Source organism: Sphaeramia orbicularis, chromosome 12, assembly GCF_902148855.1.
Source record: "Sphaeramia orbicularis chromosome 12, fSphaOr1.1, whole genome shotgun sequence".
Lineage (NCBI taxonomy): Eukaryota > Metazoa > Chordata > Actinopteri > Kurtiformes > Apogonidae > Sphaeramia > Sphaeramia orbicularis.
In genome coordinates, this window is record NC_043968.1 from 47,363,892 (window position 1) to 47,390,341 (window position 26,450).

General features: G+C 35.8%; 1 protein-coding gene across 2 annotated transcripts in view; it reads left to right on the forward strand.

Moving 5' to 3' along the window:
* Window positions 1-9,657, forward strand: part of LOC115430861 (putative cytochrome P450 120) — a 47,541-nt gene extending 37,884 nt beyond the window's left edge. The window contains exon 11 of one of the 2 annotated variants that reach the window (XM_030151128.1): window positions 5,589-9,657. In XM_030151128.1, coding sequence (XP_030006988.1) covers window positions 5,589-5,750 — 162 coding nt within the window. In that variant the 3' untranslated portion in view covers window positions 5,751-9,657. The remainder of the gene's footprint in view (window positions 1-5,588) is intronic. The other variant, XM_030151127.1, reaches the window with a different exon arrangement.
* The last annotated feature ends 16,793 nt before the right edge of the window (window positions 9,658-26,450 follow it).

Sequence of the window (26,450 nt, forward strand, 5' to 3'; positions counted from 1 at the left end):
CAATTCCACAGGAAACACTGGACCTGATTGACCTTTGCAGTTGATTTTTATAAGACTTTTTCATTCATTGAATTTACAGAAAATGTGTTATATTATAACATCTGTCATATTGCACAGCTCTAATATATACATCGTGACCACAAATTGTGGGTGTGTCCCACAAATTTTCATACATTTTTTTGTACAAATTTGAGCTAAAACAAGAATAACTATCCTCAGTGATGTGTAAGTAAGTAACATTTTAACCCTTAAAAACCTAGATCTATTTTTGTTGTGACTCCCAAAGGAATTTTCTCTACATTTAACCTTCCTAAAGGATTTATCACCATTTACTCTAACATTATCCTCTGAAATTTGCATTTTTCAGTGAAAATCAGAAATTTACCAATATTTAATTTTCTGGCCACATTAAAATAAAAGCTTAGAGTAAATTCAAATGTTATTATATCAAAACAGAGAAAAATAAAGAAAAATGACCTTTTCAATAAAGTATATAATTTACTGGATATAAAAACAAGCATCTTCAATCACTGTCATTTGTCAAACTACAATTTGTAGGTGAATCCGTGGTACAAAAGTGTTTTCATGTTCACTATGCACATCCAAATGGGTCATATCTGATGCTGCTGAAATGCTGAGAAACTGCATTTTACCACAATTATATAAATACATTGATTGGATCAGCGGTTCAAAAGGTCTAGGTTTAGGTCATGAGGGTTAATTATAGGATGAATTCTGCTTCAAATGGCACAAACCCAATTTTGATTAATTGGTCCAATAATAGATATATTCAGAGGTTAGTTCAAATTGCATCACATAGGGCAAAGAAAATGCATTAAAACTCAATGAAGTGGAAAAAGAAACAAAAGATATGCCATTATTGCACTATCACAGCGATGTAATAAAATGCCTCAAAGTCAGTGTGAAAATATAAGAGCAACATAATAACTAATTTCTTGTTTAGAAGATAATTTTGCCTGTTTTGCAAATTAAATGCAGTCAGTTTAATACATAAATCTTGCCTTAATTATTAAGATAGAATAAAAATGTTTTAGCCTCAAGCAGCACGTTTAGTACAATGACCGACTCTCCTACAGACACCATTAACTGTTTAATATCAGCCTGAGTTTTTCCCGTTGTAAGTCTTTGGTGTGCCCTCTGTGAACCTTGGCTCCGTCTCACTCTGCCATGGCAGCTCTGTGGTGGGCTCTCTGCAGGCTGACCACATGCACATGCCACCACATCCACAGCAGCGGAGGGCGTGACCAGAGTGTAAAGTAGACCGGAGGGATCTAGGTCAGAGATGTGACTCATCGCCTCCTTTTCTCATCCTTCCTCTTTCCTCCTTCCTCCCCCCCTCCTCATCTTTTCCTCCCTTCCCCTCTCATTCATGCAGCTCCTCCCAATCTTTCAGAAAATGTTCATTCATAAAGTGAGTGGGTGTGGGGAGGTTGCGTCGTATAGGGGGATGGTGTTGGTTGGCTGAGCGGTGGTGTCAGCCAATGGGGGACGCTGGCTTTGACATCACCAGCTGTGGAGCTTGGGGTGATACTAGTGGAGTACAAAAGAAATCATCATTTCAACACAAATTAAAAGATGAATTGGTGGATTTTAGTTAAATTTTAAGCTAGGAAAAGCATGAAAATGTTTTAAAGAGGAAAGATGTATTTATTATTTAGTTGAATATTTGGTCCTAAATGATGGTGAAAAATCCTTAATACTATTTAGACACAAATGCTTTCCATTTGTTGAGAAGTAGGGCTCTCTGTGTGGTTTTCATTCATTGTTTTTACTGAAAGTGTAATTTATATTGTTATCTGGATATTAAAAAATCTATAGATGTCCCATCACTCAGTATCAGTTCAGCTAGCTTTGGCTAGACTCCACTTGGCTGGGTTTGGCCTCTAGCACACAGCATTTCCTCTGCAGGTACAGTGTAGACTCACCATGGTTGGTCGTCATAGCGACAAACTGATTTGTGACCCACAGTGTAGCTACAAGCAAGGCAACAGCAGAGGATGACAAAACTTAAAAAAAAAAAAAAATTACTGAAACAAAACATAATATTATGATTTTTTTTAACGAAAGTGTTTAATTTACACTTTGAACCTGTAGTAAATTTGCTTGGACTTTTTTGGGAATTTCCAGCAAAGCTTACTTCCATGACTAAGCTTTCAATCACAACATGATGACACACATATTCAACATTCAGCATTTAAGAAGATTATTATCAGCTCCACAGCAGAAACATAGTGGTTACATAATGGAGTAATGGAGTTCTTACTAACTGAAATAACTAAAGTAGACTGAATAAGGAATAACTTATCTCTAAGCATAGAAAAATAAATAAAAATAAAGGGAGTAGTATGTACAAAAGGGGAAAGTGCAGTCAACAATATACAATTATATTATTTGTGCAAAAAAAAAAAGAAATGTCACAGTGATAAAACTAGAAGAGCATTCAGAGAGCGCAGACCTCTGCCAAGGCAGATCAGCCCCCCCCCCTCCCACACACACACACACACACACACACACCACCACAATTTAATAATTTGGTCCTTGTGCCAGTATCAACATTTCCTGAAAATTTCATGAAAATCTGTTCATAACTTTTTGAGTTATCTTGCTAACAACCAGAAAGACAGACAGACAAACCCCGATCTACACATATTATTACCTCCGCCGTTACACTTGGCGGAGGTAATAATATGTGTAGACGCAGCAATGATCTGCACATTAAATGTGTAAATTTTCCATCACATTCAGCATCATGTAGGCTCACTTTGAGCCTCAGTGAAGATGATACTAGAAATAGGAAAGTACCTGGTGGTACCTGCTCTCATGTAGTGGAAATGCCAAAGTATCTGTGTTGAGTTGAGCTGATACTGTCAGTGTAAATAAAAAAAAAGTAATAATAAATAAGAGCTGCTGAATGATTCCATGAACAAACAGCTGTTTAGTCTGTCATGCAGCTGAAATTACATTCATATAATCGTTAGCCTCATAGCATAATTGCCCAACTCATATTTTTTCAGGTCATAGCCGATGATGCAAAATGAAGTAGCAGTGTTAGGAGAGTAAAGTTATGCAGATATCACAGTTTGGCCACAAATATGTCTGAGGTAATTATGCTATGGGGCTAACAATACACATATCAGTATGAAAATTAGTGCAAGCGCTGTTTTATGTACAAGTACACTAGCAGCTAAATACGTTCCCAGATTGTTGCAGCAGCATGAGAGACAGTTCATTTCAGCTGTAGAGGATCTTTGTCTTATCGTTACTCACTGCTGTTGCATCATCTGTCATCATCATTAAAATTACCCTTAAATATTAATAATGATGCAACACTTTTAACAAATGCATTTGGTCAGTTATCATTCTCTGTTAAAGTAACACAAAACTGGAACTCACTTCCCACCCACATTAAAGATATACATACATACTCCACTTTTACAGCTAAATTAAAAACATGGTTTGCAGACAGTTACACCTGCACACACTAACCTATGGCTCTGTGTTATTTGTGTCATGATCACAGATGCTGTCTGTCCATATGTGATGTCTGTTTACATCCCTGTCTGTGATTCTGTGCTGATGGATTGTGTGTGATTAAATTGTATGTGCTGATTTTGTATGTTTGGATTATATGTGCTGTCTCTGTATGGTTGTACTGATGCGTCACTATTCTCTTTTATCTTTTTTTGTATCTTTATCGATTTATCTTGTCTCTTAGCTGTCTTAGCTCTCTGTTTTTAATTATTGTGCTGTAATATATTGTTTTTTTTAGGGTGCCTATTGTCATCAGGCCGGGGACTACAGCAGGATTTAGCCATGCTGGCTAAAGCTACCCCTTTTTACTGTTATTGATACAGTTCATTAATTGGGATTGTCCACGATAAACTAAACTAAACTAAACTAAACTAAACTAAACACTTTTTTAGCACCGTTAACTGAAGAGCCAATATAGTAATGTTCCGATTTAATACCTTTCAGCCAATGTTTTATATTAACTTTTAACTGCTGCAAAAAATGAACTTGTGATATTTCCAATTGATGATTACCAGCAAATTGCAGCTTGTAACATTTCTAATCGTACTTAGTTTGAACCATTTTCTTGCTCTCGCTGATCTTTTTGTAGCTGCACAAACACTTAAATAAATACCAAGAGTAGTAGTGTTTGGTTAATGTGGGAAAAAGTACGACCAAGCATTGCGACATCCAGGTTTGATTTGATTTGATTTATTTATTTATTTCGAACATGCAAGAAACAAAACAAAAATAAAACAAAATAAAACATTCAAACGGACAGAATCCATCTTCAAGCACATATAGTCTGAATTTTGCATGGTTGAAAAGGAATAGGAAGAAGTATAAACTTATTTAATCCTACCCCTCAGTGCTTTTACACCTTTATCACTAACTTGATACAAGAACCAAACAATACTATTTTCCTAATTTTAGCATCGAACCACAACAAATACATAATGCAGTAACTGAATTACACACAACAGTGTGGTCATGGCAGTACAGTCATACAAACAGACGCGACAATTCAACCATTTTCTCCAGTAATTACAGCAGATTTATCAGTACAACATCATCCATAAACAAACAGGCCTTAGTGTCATTATTAAATGCTGTACCTCTCAAGAATGATTTTTTATATCTTCAGGTTTTGCTTCATGTTTTGCTGGAGTTGAAATTAGATTCATGTACAGTAAATGTGGGTAGACCAGGTTCCTGTCTATGCATCATGGGTCTTTTGCTCAAGTTTTAAGCAACATTGTCAAGTTCAACTGTCTTTAATTGAAGCTTCTGGTTTCATTGTTCAACTAAATGCAGGTGTGTTAGTGCATGTTTTGCAGTCGTGCTTCAATTCACAAGGCATGTGCAGCTGGGAAAATGACCTCAGTGCATACCTGTTATATCAGGATGGAAGGTTTTGGTCGAACACAAATACGCATCACAACCACAAATTGTGTTTTATTTCAGACGTCACAGTGTACAAGCTTATCTAACTGTAGTGAAATGTCTGCTATTCAAATGCCACCATGAATTCATATGTAAATTGAAGAGTCAAACTTGCATCATATAGATAATATTTGCCAGATGGCCAAATGAGCAGAGCCATGAAAAACTAAAAACAAAAAAAACAAAACAAAACAAAAAAAAAACATCCATATGACTCATATAATGCTTTTCTTTTTTTTTTAATGTCTTGAGTCACTATCACCAACCGAGTGGAGGGACCTAATGTTCTGGTCCAGCTTGGCTCCTAAAAAGTGTTGCGTTGCTGTGCTATTTTCAGCAGTAGAAAATATTACAGAGAAAGTAAAATGGAGGCTGCAGCTTTGTCGTGTTTGGATGTGGCGTATGCTCTGCCAAATGCCTTTTAGTTTAACATTTTGTTTTTTTCTGGGCTGTAAAATTAGAGGAATTGTCACTAACACCCCCATCAAGGTAGCGTGTTAAGCTGCAGACAAAAATTAACTTGTTTTTATGAGGATGTAGCAAAGATACTAAAACTACAACACATGCAACAAAACAAAAAAAAAGGATTTTTTTTTTGTGTGTTTTCCTGCCAGGAAGTGTGCATGTACCTGTTAAAGCACTATGACTGGTGTTTGGACCCCCCATCGCAGGACCTTGAGTACAAATGGCTGCCTGTTTCTCGCCCCGCCAACCCCCCCACCATCTCCTTCACCCGACTGGATCAGACCAGATCTGACGGGAACCACACTTGCTAGGGAAGCCCGGTACGTGCAGTGATGAACCTGCTGATAAACGGAGAGAAGAACAAAAAATGTACAACCACATGAAAAACTGTAGCTTTAGGCCAAATGTGTCTGTCAGATTGTGCAGTCAAAGCTGGAAAATATCTGAAGACACAGAGGGAAGCCGGTAAACTGCGAGGCTTTCCCCTGCTGCGTATTATACAGTAATCATCGCGGGGAAAGCCGACGAGTGTGCTCCTTTCACTCTGTGTGTTCCTCTGCCAGATATTCAGCAGCTTTCCTGTATGCATCTGCAACACAACACAGCACAAATGAGTCATTATATTTTTCATATTGTTCAATATTTTTGCACTTTTTAAGTTTCTCATGTAATTCCAGTTAGAAATGATTCATTGGAGGATGAAACAATCTGACCCCATTAACCTATCAGTAGGATCACATCTATCCTAAATTCAGTCTCTGTAACTTTTCTCCTCACTTTGCAGTATGTGTTCTGTTAAATCAAAGAAAACACACACGCTCTTAAAAAGTGAACCTTCAGATTCCATCACTGACTGCAAACCTGTCTCCCCTCACCCCCTAGCAACCACTGCTTAGCAACAGTTCGTCATACCGACTCTGACTTGCCTCCTTTTAGTATGCAAGTCTTACACACACAAAAACACACACTCAGACCTGGTTATTTTTGAAAGCGCGCAGTTGGCAGCGATACACGCCGCATCCGAATCACATGGAAACGATGCCAGAAGGTGTTTTAAGAGAGCACGCCTACATCTGAAGGAGACTCTGTAGCGCAGGAGCCATAGGAATTATTATTATTAATATTAGTCATAAATCTAGAATTGTTTTAGTTGCATATTTTTTAATAATTATGCAGGTTACATTTGCTTGTGTCCGATGTTGTTTTTGAGTTCTTCATGTAATGTTTGTATTTTTAGAGACAGTACTCATCCCACTCAGATAACACTCAGCCATGTTGCGTATGTTGTTATTTTTGAGTGCGGTTGCTTAATTTTTAGAAGAAATAAGACTATGAAATGTAAATCTATCGCTGTTTTTTGATGACCTTTAAATATGATTAGTTATTTTGTCAGTTTAAATGTAACAATAACAATGTTTTGCTGATTTGACTCTTGTATCTAAAAAGAGAAATTTTTATATATTGTTTCTTTATTAAAACTTCATTGAAATCATTGAAATCTTGATTAATACGTACATCCTTTACTAATCTTACATTCCTTTCATGGTAAATCTTTGCACCAAAGTCCAAATGCTGATTGTTAATAAGTCAAAAGCGCATTCCCTGCTGCATAATAAAGGATTTAAAGCCTCAATAAATCTTGATTTAGATGCAGAAGCTGGGAAAAACATAGTTAAATGTCAGTAAGTGAACAGTTAATAGCTAGAAGATACATTCAGATGTAAAGCATGTGTGAATCTTAATGAACCAGCTGAAAAAAATCTTAGCAAAGGTTGTTTCTTAACACTGTAGGCAATTTAGGTCAATAAATGCGATGAACTGGCGAAATGTCCAGGGTGTACCCCGCCTTCGCCCGTAAGTAGCTGGGATAGGCTCCAAGTGACCCCCGTGACCCTAGTGAGGATAAAGCGGATTCAGAAAATGATGATGAAATATAATCATCATTAATCTTTTATAAACAACCCCAGCTTTCATTATCTTTCCTTAAGCAGTCAATAAACTCTTAACAGCCTTCTTTTATGTGTATAAATGTCTTATAAGCTCAAAATAATATTTTATGATATAGATAATAACACCTGTACAATCCAATAAACACATAATATTAATAATAATCGTATCAGAGTCTATTACATATAAAGTAGTGTTTATTACCAGAGCATTAACGTCATATATTCACTGTATACTGTAGGTGTTTCAGTGTCTTCATCATTATGACCACTGTGCTGAAGTTGAACCTCCACATGAGTGCAGATCAGTTTCTCTAAGCTGTGCATCCAAAAAGGCAATAACCCTATTAAGCTGTTTACATGGCTTGTGAAAGACAATGCTTTACAAATATTTCTTGTGAACATAAGAGTTTTCCCACTGGTGACAGGCATTCACATGTGCATGCACTGACTCCGAAACATCTGAAAAATGTAGGTCAACATTTCTGTCCAAATGCGAAGGACCTTGAAAATAAAGATCAATGTCAGTGCCCAAAGAACTTGTTCAAAGCTTCCCAAGTTGCACCTAAACACCAAAGAGATCAGATGATTTGGTCCAAGACTTATCCGTTACCAGGTAATGTTCCAAAAATGTTCACGGAATAAATGACATGTCACATATCACATGTTTAAGCACTCTTTCTATATTAAACCAAGCTCTGTTGATATTCCCTAAGCATATGGTGTCAGTGAGTAAACCTAATTAAAAACCTAATTAAAAAAAAGTTGAATATTGTTTGTGGCAGACACAGCTGTTACTATAGCCTCAGTCGAATCCCAAACGTACCAAAAGTGGTTAAAAACCCATGATGTTGACACGCATGTATATAAAGCGTGTTGTTATGAAATGTTTACATATCTGTGGTTTGTGAAAACAGCGCTAACATTTTATTCTGGAGACCAGGTGGGATACACTTAAGTTGTAGAAGTCAAAAGGAGGAGGAGGCTGATGTATTAATACCTACAGACGACAGATTTCGACTCAGATGGTGAAATATTAGTTATAAAATCTTGTCTTTCATGTTGCACCAATGCTACCATTAGGAGCAGGTTTTCCTATTTTCCTTTGTGTTAGTTGTTCAGCCTTTTCTTTTTGGATTAATTGGTGGTTTCATGTGTCTTTTAGGAATTATTTCTTTGTAAGATAATAACATTAACTTAACTACCGATATTCTGACTTGGTGTAAATGTTGTTAGATCACTTTGTTAGACCTTTCTGTGGAAATGGAACATTCTCATATTTTCTTCTCTTTGCGTGGCAGGTCTTACTTAAGCTGTAGTAGGAGGTTGTTTACTTTATTATGTAACATTTTTGACAAGATGCTACTTCACGTCAGCTACCTCTTTTGGACATTGTTACATAATGTTTGTTTGGAAAGAGGTATCCGTTTCCATCGCAGCCTCTTGGAAGCATCGACACTGAAGGAGGTTTTACACTTACAAAATTAGCTCTCTGTGGCTGCAGATTGGTGGGTGAAATGAGACAAAATGAAACAAGGGTTCTTTGCATTTTGTATCATTTTCTGCTATAAATGTAATATTGTATTTATGCCTCCCTGGCACAACATTCTTGACATTCATTGAGAATTCACCGGGCTACTTTATGGGTCAGCTGATTTTTTAATTAACCCTTAAAATGTGAAAGGTCATCCACAGGGAACCTATTTACACCCAAATAATTTTTTAATATGTCACATTATAAACTAGAAGATATTTGGAGTTAAAGACTTTTAGAATTGCGGAGATGCAGCTGTATGTCACATTTCAGAGCCTATTAATGTAAAGAACACTAATGGACTAAAAATGTTATGATGATAAAATGTTTCATATCAGACAGAAACTACAGCAGGTCATGAAATTAGAATGAAAACATTAATTTCCACAGATTTTTTTTGGTTTTGAGTGAAAGTTAAAGAAACTATTTAGTTGTGATAAGATGAAGAAAATGTAACAAAACATATTGAGACACACCAAGATGAAAACTATTTTATTTTTTAAATTTATTTTATTGGTTTATTTAGGACCATGCATATTTATGAACATTGTTGTATAAAAAATACACCCATGTAAATATGGCAGATTTAGCAAAAATAACTACTTTTCATCTGCAGCCCCTAGGCAGGTGACAGAACAAGACATAAAACAGCCAACACTGATACAGCACTCATTCACTATGAATTAAAAATTAACAAGTACACATAATTATGACATAGACATCATCAAAACAAACAAATAAACAGAAAACTAATCGACATAGGATGATCACGGGGCATTAGCTTATTCATTCACATCTATACTTAGGTCCAATTTAACAGAGAAAGTGTATGGGTGATGACATGTATGTCAGTGTGAACAATGTGAATATATGCAAAATATGCATGATTAAAATGAAGTAAACACTGCAAAATTTTGTGAGTTTTTTTTTGTTCATCACAATAGTAATATTTAGCACAGTATAAAATTATATTGCATTATTTATTGTTGTTTGATCTCTTAGCCCATGAGTTCCTAACCAGCCATCACATCCTCACAGATCCATCAAATTCTAACAGTTTCTCTGAGAATTGTCTCTTCACACTGACAAACAAGATGACTGACGTGATATTTCCTTCTTTATTACTAAAATCAAGACAGTTAAAATACTCCGATGGTGTATTTTTCAGCTGCCTGGAAGGAAGAAATTCAATCTAAAAGCTGCAAGTGGCCTCTCAGTGAGTCAAATTGGATCACAAGGGTAAAAAAAGAAATAAAAGTAAATCAACTCATGTCCTTGTGCAGAAGAAGACTAAATGTAAGTCACTATTGTCTGTCATAAATTGTGCTGTAATAGTAACGGCATCAGCTAATGGACAAGAGCAGAGGAGCAGTGAGTCACCGCTTTCTTCACAAAAACCCAATTTTCTGCTCTGTGATATACAGTATGTCTGTGAATGTGTGCATGACAGCGGCTGAATGAGACAAGTAAAGAATGTGTGTGCAGCATAATTCATTGTGTATTGGATGGAGTGGAGTTATGTGTGCGCCAACCAGAACACAGCAGGTTTGTTGAGTCGTTCTCTGCAGGACAAAAGCATCTTTCTGAGACACACGCCTATAGCTGATTATGCAGACTGTAGACAGCATTAAGTGCATACCTCGCATTTCCTATATGTCACTCTTTAGGATTCACTCTGTTATAAAAGCACTGCTGCAAGAATGTTTCACTTTATGTGACAGGATGTTATACGCATTCTCAAGGCTCCACTTATACTTTAAGTGCAGCTACTGTTGTCATTGTTCAATTATTTTCTGCTTTCATAGATTTTATTTTCCTTCTTAAATACATGTTTAGATCATTTCTCACAGTGAAACAGGCAATAGCATCATATGTTAGTGTATGTAAGTCATTTTATTTGGAACTTGTAGGAAGAAGGAGAACTCGGTTATTAAAGAAAATAGAAATATAATACGAATAGAGAGCAACAAATACGGTCTCTCTATATATTTAAAAAGGAGTGAGAAGGAAACACCTATTTAGTTCCACCTCCTTCTCCTATCATTATATATATAGACATATACATACATGTAAACACCTCTGTATATACACATATGGGTGGGATGAAAGAACTGTTTAAATCACAGGTGTCAAACATGCGGCCTGGGGGCCAAAGGGTCCAATCCGGCCCACAGGATGAAATTTGTGAAATGCAAAAATTACACTCAAGATATTAACAGTCAATCCTCTTACTTTAGGGCCCATAAAAAGCCCTACTTTAGTCTGAAGTGGGTCAGATCAGTAAAATGCTACCATAAAAACTACAAATTTTTCCTCTGTTTTAGTGTAAAAAAAAAAAAAAAAGTGAAATTACATGAAAATGTGTAAATTTACAAACTAGCCTTTCACAAAAAATATGAAAAACTAGAAATGTGTTAAGAGAAATAAGTGCAATTTTACTAATATTCTGCCAGTTACTAAAATATTTCGTGTATTTTGCAGATTCATTGTGATCTGTAAGTTGTAAGGCACATTTACAAATGATAAGCAGAGGCAGAATAGAGTTGAAATTGCACTTATTTTTCTAAATAAATTTCAGTTTTTTTCATGGTTGTTCATGTTATTCACATTTTTAAAAGGACAGTTTATAGATGTAAACATTTCCATTATGTAATTTTACTTTTTTCACTATAAAACATATTGAAATGTTTGGAGTTGGCATTATTTATTTATATATTATTATTTTACTGGCCCGGCCCACTGGAGATCCAATTTGGCTGAATATGGCCCCTGAACCAAAATGAGTTTGACACCCCTGTTTTAACTTCTCCTGAAACAGAGTGGGAACTCCTTTTCAGATGTGTACATAACACACACAAAAAAAAATTAAGTAATTTTTTTCATATTATAGTGTAAATTTCTTTTTTTTTTTTTTTCTTTGAAGTGTCTGTGTAAGTACTGTGGGACTACTTTCTCATTTGTCTATTAACACAGAGCCAATCAGCGCCCTCGTTCTATCATGTGTAGACTGGTAACCTGTCACCCTGCTGCCACAGTACTGTGACAATAAGCATCGCTCATACCGTGTGCCCATCCGGTTACAGGAAAAGGCCAGGGTACTAGTTACCAGAAGCTGGTTTGTGTTCACACTTTCAGTTTCAGCATACAGGCAAACAACGCGAAATGTAGTTTCTGTTTGGCCTCATGTGAAGAATTTGCCCAGGTTTTTGATGTATATGAACCAGCCCCTGGGACAACGTTGAGTGCAGAATTTAGATCATTTGACTGCAATACACAAACCAATTTTCTCTGTAGCCATATATGTCCAAAATAAAGCATTCATTCCTCCATATGCATACACATACACACATCATTATTGTTATTATTGATGACAACAACTACAGTAATAATAATAATAATAATAATAATAATAATAATAATAATAATAATAATAATAATAATAATAATAATAATAATAATAAGCTAATGCTAGTAAAGCCCACACAACATGGAAGACACTAACAGCACAGACCAATTACAGCAGTAGTTCCAAACCTTTTTTGGCTTGTGACCCCATTTTAACACCCCAAATTTCTGGCGACCCCACTCATTCAAAACACAGACATTTTTTTTGCTAAAATTAATTTGTTTTTATCATGTAATTGTTTGCTATACTACGTTGCAAATAAACGTTAATGTTAGATGACATTTAGTCTATATAATGTATATTATTATGGACGGAGGCAGAAAAGCCAGGTGTAGATTACTGCACAAAGTGAGAATTTGATTTTCCTTGGTCAGGATATGTACAATCAGTCCAGCTTGGATTTACAAGGCTGATAATTAACACTGAACAAACAATAACTCAAACTATGAATTATGAAAGAGCTGCAGCATCTGAAACCGATCACAATGAACATTTGAAAGATAAACAGTACCACAGTGCTTCAGTTTCAGCTTCACAGTTTGTCATGTCTTTAATGGATTGGGATTGTCTCTGTCAACTCACCATATATTTTTTATTTGTAAGGTTTTTTTTAATTGTTATTTTTATCAATTACTAGAAATTTCAGGTGACCCCATTTGCATTCCAGGCGACCCCATGTGGGGTCCCGACCCCAAGGTTGAAAAACACTGAATTACAGCATTCACTTTGTTTTTATATGTTGATACAGGTGAGTTACATCAAAATTCACCGCTTATACAGCTTTCATGATGTAAACTACTTTTGTAGGCTGTGACATGTTTATTACTGCAATATATTTTGCTTTTCTGCCCTCCACCCCAACAACGCTTATTTATTAAGGGAAGGCAATAATGTTATGGATCCTTCATTGATGTTGACATAAGTTATTTGGATTTGTAATACAATACAATTACAACATTTTTGGCACTGAGATTAGACCTATCCATGGGGTTCTGAAAGGCACAATGGTACTGTTATATTCTGGTGACTGAGTAGGACACTTAATACTGAAGGTGATGCGCTTAAAACTGTGGACCTCCATAACCAGCTGCTGGGCGACCACTTCTCAGCTTCTGTCAGATGATATCGTATGGTTTATTGCAACAAATGATTATATACTTATATTTGCCGGGCTGTTCTGCTCCTCAGGGCTCTCCACTGAGTCGAAGCAGAGTTCAGCAGCAAAGAGAAGATAAATGAGACAATTAAACAGTGCTTGATGGCACCTCAGTGACTAATGGCTTTTCCTTCCTGCCTGTCTGAGCACAGACAAACACTGGAATAAGCAGCAGCCCATTGTGTGTTTGCTGCACTGATGAGCTCCTGCTTGTGTGTTTGTGGACAGGAGATTTGGTGCAAGAGACTATGCTTGTGTCTGTATACAGTCAATGATACTTTTAAAAAAATATATTTTCACAATTTCTGAGTCATACATGTGCACATCTTCTTGTCATGTTTGTGTCATTTTGATCATTCAGTCATTCATTCATTTTCTGAATCGCTTAACCCCCCAGAGGGAAAAAAAAAACACCTTTGTGTGTCAAATTGAAGCTAAAAGATAGTTTCACTGTCATTGTTGAATATCACATTTTAGTGTGCATTATATATTTTGTGCCGTACAGAGTCTGTCAGCCAAAACCAGAACAAAATATACAGTTGGATGATATAAAGTAAAGTAGGATCACAGGAGTTCTCTGACAGAAATCATTCTACCGACGAGTTTTTAAGTTTTATTTACAGTATTACCTTCAAAACATGTCATTTCATTTTAATATAAAAGCTACAAGTAATTTTAGTAACAACACCACTGATAGATACTTAAATGTTACAATGGATAAAACAATGTATTTCTCTGAACTGTACTGATGTCGGGAAGATGTCAAAAGTTCAAATACATACAGGAAGTCAATAGTGTCTTTTCCATTGGACATACAGTATGTGCAAAACTTTACCGATGTTTCTAAAACGGAAGTGCGTAATGTTGGTTTTTCGGTCGATTTATTTATTTATTCTCGCGACGTGACATGGGAAGTCATTCCATAAACATGGCAACGAACGTAAATATCACATTGATTTACAGATATATTCATTATTATTATTATATCTTACCCCTCTATCCTGTACTAAATTAGTACTAAGTGTACTAACTAAAAAAATTATTGGGTTTCTGGTATGTCCACACATACCGCACCATGTTTCTTTTAAAAGTCTTCTTTTTCACTTGTTATAACATCCATCAGCATCCGTTTTTTATTTTATTCACCTGACTCTAGTGTTGGAAAAAGGTCTTTCCATTGCATTTTTGCGTGATATAACAATTTTGTTGTACCCAAAAAACCACCTCCTGCCAGCGCAAAAACTTCTCATTTAAAAACAAGAGTTTTGGTGAAATTGTCGTTTTTCCATGAGGCAAATTTTTATGTGCAAGTTATATTCATGCAATTTGAAGGTCTCTGGAAAAATGACTAATCAAATACAGTACTGTGAAAGTCTGAGGCCGCCTTTAGTTTGTTGTTTTTGCAGGGGTGAAATGACCATACATATTTATTTCTTATTCTCTTTTCTTTAGATATGAAAAGAAAATACAGAAAATATGTGCACAACCTTCAAAGACTCACAAAAAACAGAATTAAATGTGATATAAAGGTTAAAGGGACATTTTTGTTGTGAACCCTGACCCCATGACAAGAAGCAGCACAAGTAGTTAGAAACATCTGATGTGTTGAATGAAACCTGGAATAAAACATCAGAAAATTAATCCAATAAATCTCATATTGTCTGAACAAAAGGGTTAAAGACATGTTGAAAGATTGATATTTAGCTTTTAAATGAAATTATGCATTTTAAAACATTTCCCGGTGGTCTACATAAATTGTAAATGCTATGCTATGCTTCATGCCCCTCCCCTTCTAGGTTGTTGACTGTGTTACTCTGTCCCATTCAACCAACAACTGAACATTGTAGGTAATCAATTATTGGTGTACTCGGTGAAATGTTCGTCGGAAGTCTTGACCTTATATGGGCAAATGTCGTGATGTAGCTAGTTATAAAACATGGCAAATTAAGAGGGAAGTAAAACAGGTTGTAGAAATCCACTTGATTTTTGCCAAAATGAATATAAAGATAGCTTTGCAGCACCTGGAGGGTTCAAATTCAAACTTTATGAACTATTAGGGTCCAAATACACAAATAAATGAACCAAAGACTAATAAAAGTGGGTTTAGCAAAATATGACCCCTTTAAATGCAAAGGGAGGTCACATACATACTACCGCTTTGGTTCATAGGAGCTGTTTTTTCCATGAAACTTTTGTTTATCCTGCTGTACACGCTTCACATATCTACAGATTGGATCTAAATACAGAGACTGAGAAATGCATATAAGTAGTCATTAGAACATAGCTAAACCAACAAAGGTAAAGGTGGCATAAAACTTTTGCATAGAATAGTAATAGTAATAGTATTAATCATGCATGTGACATATACCCTTAAAGTAAAAGTGTGAAAAACTCAGGATTGAATCCATATATGAGTCCAATATGTGACTTTAGGGCATTTGCAAGAATGTGCTGGTATTTACATTTACAGTGACAAGTAGTTGAGTGTGTCTTGTGTGTGGCGGGGACGGGGTTTATGTTGCAGTTACTTCCTGTTGTTTAACCCATGTTAAAGGCCAACAGTCCAGTGGGAGTGGGTACATAGGACTGTCCTGGGGTAATTAGCTCAGCTCATTAAAACCCACCGCAGGCACTGACCTGCCATCTGGACAAACTGTCCTCATGGACGCGTGTGATTGTGTTGGTGTGTGTGGTGGTTTACTTGACTTGACCTCACTTTCTTTTGAATGCCCTCAATCTCTGCCTTTCTATTAGTGGGTCATACCTTACCTCAGACGGCCCAGGTCATGTCAAGGATTTTCTTGAAGAAATAATCGTGAAAATAATGCAAGCTCATGCAGACTTGCAAAATCCTTAAGGTCCATGGTACTGTTGTGCCTTCTCAGCTGAAATTCCAAGCCTCGCCAGTGATTTATGTGTCAGGGATGGATGGATGGATGGATGGATGGATGGATGGATGGATGGATGGATTTTGCATGCAACTAAAATTTCCTTCTGCAATATACTGTTGGTGCTAAATAAGAGTGAGTGATATAAGGGTATATGAGCACTTTATGAGTATATGAGTGGTAGGCCAGGCAGGTGCCATACATTTCTATTAATATCTTCACCAAAAAACATGCATAGAAATAATTTTAAAATCACATCACACTGTAGTTTTGTATAGAAGATGTCTGTTTTATGTATGGTGAGTTTTGAGAATTACAGAGCCTCTGGTCGAGCAACCATAATCATCTGCTTCACGTTCATTCATGTTAATGATGTCACCAACAATTTCATACAAAATGTTTTGTTCTATCGTCTGGTTGTATTTTTGGATATTATTTATTTATCCTATTATTTTGTATCTGTTTCATCAATCTTATCTTCTCCCTTTTTTTTTAATTAGTTTTATTATATCTTGTCTTTTTACCTATATACTTGTACAGCATTTTGGGCACTTTGCATTCTTGAAAATGTGCTACATAAATAAACTTGACCTTGAAAATATTGTGATCATAGTTAAAATACACTAAATAAACACAAACGTCATCTACATTTAATTCAACTCGCTACATTTAAATGTGATTTTTCTTATAACGGACTTACTCATAACTAGTTCCAGACCAGTATTCATCCTCCTGTGACTCTCATTGTGATTTTATAATTAAAATCAAGTTTCATTCCACAAAGTTGGAATGAATAACACTAATCTGAGAGTGGGAGTGGGAGTGGGTGAGATGGAAAGGAGACAGAGGAGTCGGATCAGAATACAATGGAATTAAAGCATCCTCCTCTGTCTGACTTACTTCTTACACACTCGTCCTCCCCTCATATCACTCCTCTCCATCTCCCCCCTCGCTCTCCTGTCTCTTTGGGAATGCAGTCATTAATTTCAACATCACGGAACAACACTTGACCTGTTTTTAGCAGCCGGGGTAATGGCTCTGTCTCCGGTGACGTCCGTTTGGGAAGAAAAGAAAAAGATGAGGAGGTGGAAAAAGAATGGGAGGAATGAGACGAGGATGAAGATCAGCGGAGAGGAAAGGCGGAAAGTTGAAGGGAAATGGACCTGACATTTAATCACTTTTGGGTTTGAGTAATAGCCTTTAATTTCAGTTTAATCAGAACTTTTACATGCCACAACACTGTGGACTATCTCTTCCTTTCTTAGAAACGGTTTCATTGTAGTGTCTGCCCATTTGTGCTCAAATCTAAGTGGCTTTACAGGCACATTTTTCACAGAAGGTCTTTAATTTGGTGATTTTAATGATATGTCTGCCATGGGTTTTACCTCATTAAATGTGGACTAAACAATAAAACACTAATGTTACATATCTGTCATGGTTTTTGAAATAAGAGATAATATCACACCTTTTTCATCATGAAAAAGCACAAGTAAATTGAAATGGGTAATTCCATTTCTAATGGTTGATTGAAATCATATTCCTTGTATTGTTGTTTTATTAAGGGTAAACATAGTAAACACTGGTGTCCTTAAAGCAGTGGTTCCCAACCTTTTTTTTTTTTTAACTCCTGACCCCTTTTTAACATCACAAATTTTAGGCGACCCCAGACATTCAAAATGGAGACATTTTTTTTGGCTAAAATTAATTTGTTTTTGATCATGTAATAGTTTGCTGTACTATGATGCAAATAAACATTAATTTTAGACAACTGTTAGGCTATATAATGTAAATTTTTATTAGTAAGTTTTAATTTTTTTATTTTTTAAAATAAATTATTAGAAATTTAAGGCGACTCCAGACATTCAAAACATAGACATTTTATGTGCTAAAATTAATTTGTTTTTGATCGCGTAATAGGTTGCTATAATATGTTGCAAATAAACGTTAATTTTAAGCAACATTTAGGCTGTATAATGTACACTTTTTATTAGTAAGTTTTGATTTTTTATCCATTACTAGAAATTTCAGGCGACCCCATTTGAATTCCAGGCGACCCAACGTGGGGTCCCGACCCCAAGGTTGAAAAACACTGCCTTAAAGGGATTCAGCCTGTTATTTTTTACAGAGGTGGATAAATGAAAACCCTGCTAATATTGTAGATTAGTATGTTTGGCAACTTTGTATTTTAAGGCTGTTTACAGGTCAGCGTGTTCAGTCAAAATAAGCTGCATAACTGACCTGTAACTCATTTTTGGCATTTTAATCCCCTTGGTTAAAATATTCAAAAATGCACCATAAATCTGTGTCAGGCTCCATCACACATACTTGTATGGACAATGACAATGCCGCATCTTAGAGTTCCATTAAGACACACTGCATTCAGGGCCTAAATCTGTGCCATTTGCTTGGTCTTACAGAATGCTGTGAAAAGTATGTTTATCCTCAGCTGTTAGGAAAGCTGGCTTCCTCATACTCTGATACAGAGACAACAATAGAAAGCCTGTTTCCTCCACAGCTTTAGCTGTTCTCACACAGTTTGAATTAAGAGGTCAGGCCACTTCTCCAATAGCCCGGCTCTCACTGCTGACCATTACTCACACATGAGTGAACTGGGCTGTTCATTCAAGGAGCTGGAGCAGTATTTATCAGGTAAATGAGGATCACACATGATACTGGATGATACAGGTGCTTGTCAAGTGAAATATATCACTTTTAGAATACTGCCATCTGTACTGCTCTGTAATTTTTCCATTTTAATTGAGCTGAAATGTAATGACATACTTAGCAGTGGGGTTCAGATGACTTTACCTACAGAGATACAGACTGAGGTGACCATTTGTTAGCCATAAAAACTCACTATACTGAACCCTGCAGTGACTACATGGTTATACCCAGAATATAAGGTATTTTAGAAGCTCTTTAGTCAAAATTATCCGAAAGCAAACTGTCTCTCCATGAAAATGTACCTAGAAATTAAAATACATTATCACTCTTCTGTCAAACTGACTACTGACTATAGCCAGATGTATTAAGTTTTCTGGTTATATATCCGTGCCATTCCTTAAAGTGATATTTGAAGTGTGATCTGATGTAATTTCTTCACCATGTTTTGTTGCCTGAGTCAGAGTTCCAGTACATCAAATTTCTACTTAACCACAGTACAAAAGAATAATAGTCATTATTGCAAAATTTCCTCTTGAGTTGATCAAGCCCTGCAACATCCTGATAACATGTGAGTCCATGATGGTTACAACATGGTCTTGTGTTTGAAGTACTTGTAGATAAAGTGGTAAGTAGCTGACAAATGTTAACAATTAATACAACTCTGTGTCACACGTCATACGTTACAATGTATTCATGTCCTATCCACTGGAAATGAACTTCTGAAAATGTCAGTAAACACATCACAACTTGTGAACTTGGAGAAAAATGTTGCTACCCAGTGATGGACACTGTTTAGTCACCAACATGTTCAGTTGATTTGAGGGATGCACAGAAGTCAAAAGTCAATGTCACTGTGACCTAATAAACATGTTTTTGGCCAAATGTCAAGACTTAATATGTTATTTATGACCAAATGCCAAGTATAAATAATGACAAAATAACATAAAGTATTTAAAATCCATCAAGTCAGAGGCAAAAATCAATATCACTGTGGCATCACAATTTTCTCCAAAAAACAGATTTCCGTTGGTTGTTGAACGCCACAATCTTTTTAATAAAATAGCCTATAACTGAACACATGTGTCTCAGTAGTCACTTTTCCATTGGACATCTGCACAAAACTTTACCGATATTTTTTAAATGTCGAAAAAACAGAAGTGCATAATGTCAGTTTTTCCATTAAATCACAAATGCAATGATTTGTTTATTTATTATTGTGAGATGACACAAGAAGTCCTTCTGTAAGCATGGTGACAAACGTAAATATGGTGTTGATTTACAGATATATTCATTATTATTAAATATTATTCGTCTATCTCGTACTAAATTAAAAATGATTAGGTTTCCTGATGTGTCCACACATACCACGACATGTTCGCGACATGTTCTTCTTCTTTGTTTGTTGTATCGTCCGTCAACATGCGTTTTTTTTATTCACTTGACTCTAGTTATGAAAAAAGGTCTTTCCATTGCAGTTTTGCATTGCATGCCATTCGCACTACGCCTGAAAAACCACCTCTTGCCAGCGCAAAAACTTTTCATCATAAAACAAGAGTTTTGGCAAAATTGTCGTTTTTCCATTAGGTAAATTTTTATGCAGAGCTTATATTTGCACAATTTGAGCGTCAATGGAAAAGCGACTACTGAAATACTGAAGAGATTTACTCCTTCAGTGTTTTCTCTCTATAGTCTGCACAGACACTGATGCTAACTGCAACTTTATCATGGAAAATGATTCAGTTATTTATTCAATTATTTAGACAGAGAGGAGAAAAAAAAATCTTTTATGTGTAAAGTTTATCTAAGTGTGGAATGAAAATTCAGGTTGTCAAAATTAACAATGTCTTATAGATAACAAAATATAATCTTTGTCATTATAGAAGCTGACAGTCAAGAGTCTAAATAAAGTTTATACTATATATGTACCTGTGTCTGTAATTCGTTCATTTATTACTAATAATCAGTTGAACACAGACATTAAACTACCCTTTTCCAGTTAAATGGAGTCAGATGAATGGATTGTTAGTTTAGTGCTGCAGCCTTGTGACCTGGATGCTTTGACTTTTCTTCTGATAATACTTCATCTTAACCCATAAAGACCCAATGTTACTTTTATGTCAATTCCCAAATAAAATGTTCTCTATTTCTAACCTTTCTTAAGTGATTTAGCACCATTTATTTATAATAGTATCCTCTGTATTTTGTATTCTATCAGTATAAAGCAGGTATTTTCCTGTATTAAATTTTACTTGAATTTCCCTTGGGATGAATTAATTAATTAATTAATTAATTATCTATCTATCTATCTATCTATCTATCTATCTATCTATCTATCTATCTATCTATCTATCTATCTATCTATCTATCTATCTATCTATCTATCTATCTATCTATCTATCTATCTATCTATCTATCTATCTATCTTTGTTCATTAAAGCTCAGATTAAAGTTGATCGTTATTATATCAAAAACAGAGAAAACTCCAGGAACAGTGACTTTTCAGTAAAATATATCATTAATTTAACATAAATCAAGCATTTCCATCCACTGTCATTAATCCAACTCTGTGGGTTTTACTGGTGAATCAATGTTGTAGAACAGGGGTCTCAAACATGTGGCCCGGGGGCCAAATGCCCCCAGGCCCAAAGGTTCCAATCTGGCCTGTGGGATGTTTTTGTGAAGTCAAAAAATTCCACAGTCTTGAATTGAATTAAGCCAAAAAAAAAAAAAAAAAAAAAAAAAAAAAGCTTGAAATAAGGAAAAAAAATGTTGAATTAAGCAAAAAAAAAAAAAAAATCTTCAATTAAGCCAAAAAAATCTTAAATTTGGCAAAAAATCTTGAAGCAAAAAAAATCTTGAATTAACAACTTCAAAAATTTTTTCTTCGTTTTAGTGTAAAAATAACATTAAATTATGAAAATATTTACATTTACAAACTATCCTGTAACAATAAAACATGAATAACCTGAACAAATACAACAACCTGAACAACCTGAAATGTCTAAAGAAAATTAAGCCCAATTTGAACTATTTTCTGTCTGTTACTAAGTGTTTAGTGTCTTTGTAGATCCGATCCATAATGAACATGTAGAAATGATAAACTGAGGCAGGATATTGTTAAAATTGCACTTATTTTTCTTAAGAAATTTCATTTTTTTCAGGTTATTCACATTTTTTTGTTTGGATAGTTTATAAAAGGAAGTATTTTCATAATTAAATGTTTTTTATTTTCTCTTTACACTAAAACAAAAACAAAAATTTGGAGTTGTCATAATTTATAGGTTATTGTGTTATTATTTTACTGGAGATCAAATCGGGCTGAATGTGGCCCCTGAAAGGAATGAGTTTGAGACCCCTGTTGTAGAAGATGACAGTGTTTCCACGATAACTACAGAGCCTCTGAACGTCCAAATGGGTCATATCTGATGACCATGAAAAGATGACACACTGCATTTTACACCAATTATTTACATGGATTAATAGCATTAGTGGATCAACAGGTATTAAACAGTTCAGATCAGTAAATGCTTTTGGTGGGTGATGGATGTTTGGGTCTTTATGGGTTCAGAGGTTTGTTCATGTGCAGTTATGGATGAGAACAGCAGTAACAGGAGTTGAATATAACAGTGAAACTCTGTTAAACACCGGTGCAAAAACATAAAGTGAAACATGAACTTGGTGTTTGGCTGTGCCTGGTGGAATGAGTGGGAGTTAGAGCTGAACTGTGAGTTCCAGTAAAGTTTTTCAGTTTTCAGGTTCTGAAGATGTAATAAAATACTTAAAAACACCACAGTGTGTTCCTGAATTTGATAAACAAGGCGATATCTAAGTGCAATGACTATAAGTAATATTCCAACAGAGGAGTGTTTCCTGGCAAACACAAGTTTCAGTGACATTAAAGCCCAATATAGTGGTGAACATGAGAAAGGCTTAAAGTATTATTTATGGGAAACGTTTGGAAGGAGCAGGACTTTCCCCTGCAGCAAGAATAGTAGCTGGTTAGTGCGACATGTCTAATATGGATACCACAACCCTCTAAAATCACTCAAAACATTCCCAGCATTGGGTCGGCCCTCCACATTTTGTAACTTCCTGTGTTTAAGAACCAGACTCTCCTGTACATATTGTCTAAAATGGCTCTTTTTGAAGTTCTGGTTATTTATAGAATGTTAAAGAAAAGGGCATGAGGCCACATTGCTTGAAGCACAAACAGACAATGGGTATCTTTGCCAAAGTCAATGTGAGTAATGCAGTGAGCTTTAAAAGAGCAAAAATATCATGTCATATCAGCCACAACACGATAAGATTAGCCAGGAGGTTTAGCGAAAGTGACTTGATCCTCACATTTGCAAAACTAATATTTAATGTACTATTACACAAGAGTAGAAAAGAGGGTAGTGTATAAGTGGATTAGCAGGAAGAGATGAGGAAATGATTGTATTACACTATCTAAATCACAAATAAAACAGAGATAATATTTTCAATTACTGCCAAATTAAAAAACATCTACTCCCTAGCTTACGGCAGTGTGCAGTGTGTGTTTGTGTACCATTTGATGATCTTATCCTCTTCCAAAGAAGTCAGATTATCAAGGAAGTGAATCAACAGCTTTCCTCAGAAAAACATCTTTGTTATCTCCTGTCTGTTCCACTAAGCCTTCTGTCATGCCGTCTGAAAACACAGCTCCCAACTTCCACAAAGCTACATAGAAGATGCAGTGATAATTTATCTGATTTTGATCTCTTAGACTTGACCGAACATCCATTAGATCCATCCTATGTATTTTATGTGACATATGTGAAATGCAGAGTGTGTTATGTCCAATTCACACAGGTCTAGTTTTACCCATTTTGCTCAACTTATTGTATATGAAGCCAAAGCTGCCACATAATAACTGTTGAATCTGCTGAAAACAGAGTTATTATAGTTTTAAATGTCTTTATTTGCTGGTGGTAGGTTTTTGTTTTTTTTGCTTTTTAATTCCCTTGTATTTATTTATTTATTTATTTATTTACCTTATTTTGCTTTTAATGTGTTCATTTTTGGAGCTAAAGACCTATAGTCATGACATCAAAACTAACTTGTTAAAGGACAAATAAGTGGTGCCTTTTGGTATTGATCCAGCTGATGTCATCATGTCTCTGTGTGTGCTGATGTCAACATAGACATAGACAGCGGAGACAAATTTCAGCCAATATAAGTAAATTGGAAAAAAAAAAAAAAAAGATTTTAAAAATTCATAAAAAATTTGAGCTTTCACCTACTTTTCCCAAAATGTAATCACATGTGTTCTGGGTCACTGGCAATCTATAAACCCAATTTGGTATGAATTCAACCAATAGTTTTGCATTTTAAAAATTAATTAAAAATTTAACTTTGACCTACTTTTCACAAAATGTAGTCAGATCTATTCTGGCTCGCTGGCAATTTCTAAACCCAATTCGGTAAGAATTCAACTAACAATTTTGCTGCTAGAGTGTTAATAAACAAACAAACAAACAAACTGAACTAAAAACAATACCCATTGCCTCTCCTTTGGGGGGAAAGGTAATAATATACAAATATATTTATTCTTGTTCACAATGAACCATTTACAATGTGGAAGACTGGAAACTATGCAGATTTTACCTGCAATTATTTATTTTAGGTCGTGTTGTATTTTTTCATTTAGTATTTTTTCACCGTAAGTTTAAAGTGAAAGTCATGAAACATTTATTTTTTTCTTTTAATGTTTGACACTATAGTAGGAGGTGAGCAGGCAAAGGGAAGTCAGACGGTAATAGTTACCAGTTGTGCTGTGTTGTGTTGTGTTGTGTTGTGTTGTGTTGTGTTGTGTACGGCAGCAGACTGTGATAACAACTCCAGCCTCTGTTTCATTTTTAGCCTTTATCTGGAAGGCAAGGAGGAAAGTGGTTCAGTCGTGTGTTGTGTAACTTAAGTCTTGTTGGCTGTCAAACTGTTGGCAGTTGACTCAGGACTATACAGTCATCCAGCAACACAAACACACACACACACATTCAGACAGAGGAAATTCAATCACTTAAATGCGACTGTGTCACATTAACAAGGACACTCCGCTTCCTCTTGTTCCTCCCCCATTCATCTCCTGTCTTCCTCCCTCCCTCCTCCTCCTCCCCTTGTAACCTCCATCAGCTGCCCTTCATGTTGTTTTCTGATAACATGAACCCAAACCCCAACATCCTGTGGCACGACATGAGAGTCACAAACACAAACAGGTAATAAAAAGTGAGAATGTACTCATGTGTTTACACCTGGTTTGAGTGTTGTGAGTGTGTGAGTGCATATGTGTGTGTGTCTGTACCTGTCATCACCAGTTATATTTGCCCCACACGTTGCCATGGTAACGACAGTTTCTGGCTCTGTCACAGTTTCTCAAACAAAAACATGACAGAACAATGACGTCAACGTGTGTGTCAGGTCAGACGCACCTCTGCCTCTGGTAAAAGGCATGTGTGTTTCTGACAGCAAATTGTACGACTTTTGAAAAACAAAACAAATAAAATCCCTGTATTAAATGTACGGTGTGGTTACTTTAGGAGAAAGGCACATAAGAGTGTGTGTTTGTGTGCAGATGTGGAAAGGGTTTCAACGGCAGTCTGTTTCCTGTCTTTAATCCCTGAGTCTGTTCTGCTTAAACTGCCACATGTCAAACAAACACACACAAACATGCACACATACACACTGGAGTTGTGCTTAAGTCCTGCCCCCCTTTGACCTGCAGATAATCCTCCTCAGTCTTCATTCACTCATTCATTCAGCCATTCATTCATAAATGCACTGACTACTACTGAACCCCTTGTGGAAATTCAGTACAAATGAATAAAACTATGACAATATTTGATGTTTTCCTCAGTGTTTCTCTTCTGAACTGGCATTACATACATCCACAACACCAAAAGGCAGTACTTTCACACTTTATATTCTATCGTTTTATTATTCATTTTGTTATCATTATTTATTCATAGAAAACAAAACCCTTCTGCAATGTAACGGCACCATAAATTGAAGCTGTTACTGTTATATTAGAAAACAGAGACAAATTGTGGACAGATGACGTCTCTAACTAAAACCAGAAGATGATGTAAACTGTGCTTTGCCCTGTTAAACATCATCACTTCACTGAAATACGATGACTGCAGTGCATTCACCCTCCTCTTTGGCATCGCTTCTGTCTGTAAACTCCTCAGCACCAGCCTTTGGACATTACCCAGACTGCCAAATGCAATCTGTGATGCATCATTTGTGGCAGGATGGTGCTTTAAAACCTCTCTAAGGACCACTTCCTCCAGGCTACGATCAGGAACTTCACTTTTCTTATTAACAAAAACAATATTTGTATTAACAGCAAGGTTTGCAGATGTAACCGGAGGGTTTGGCTGCACGTATTACTGATGTT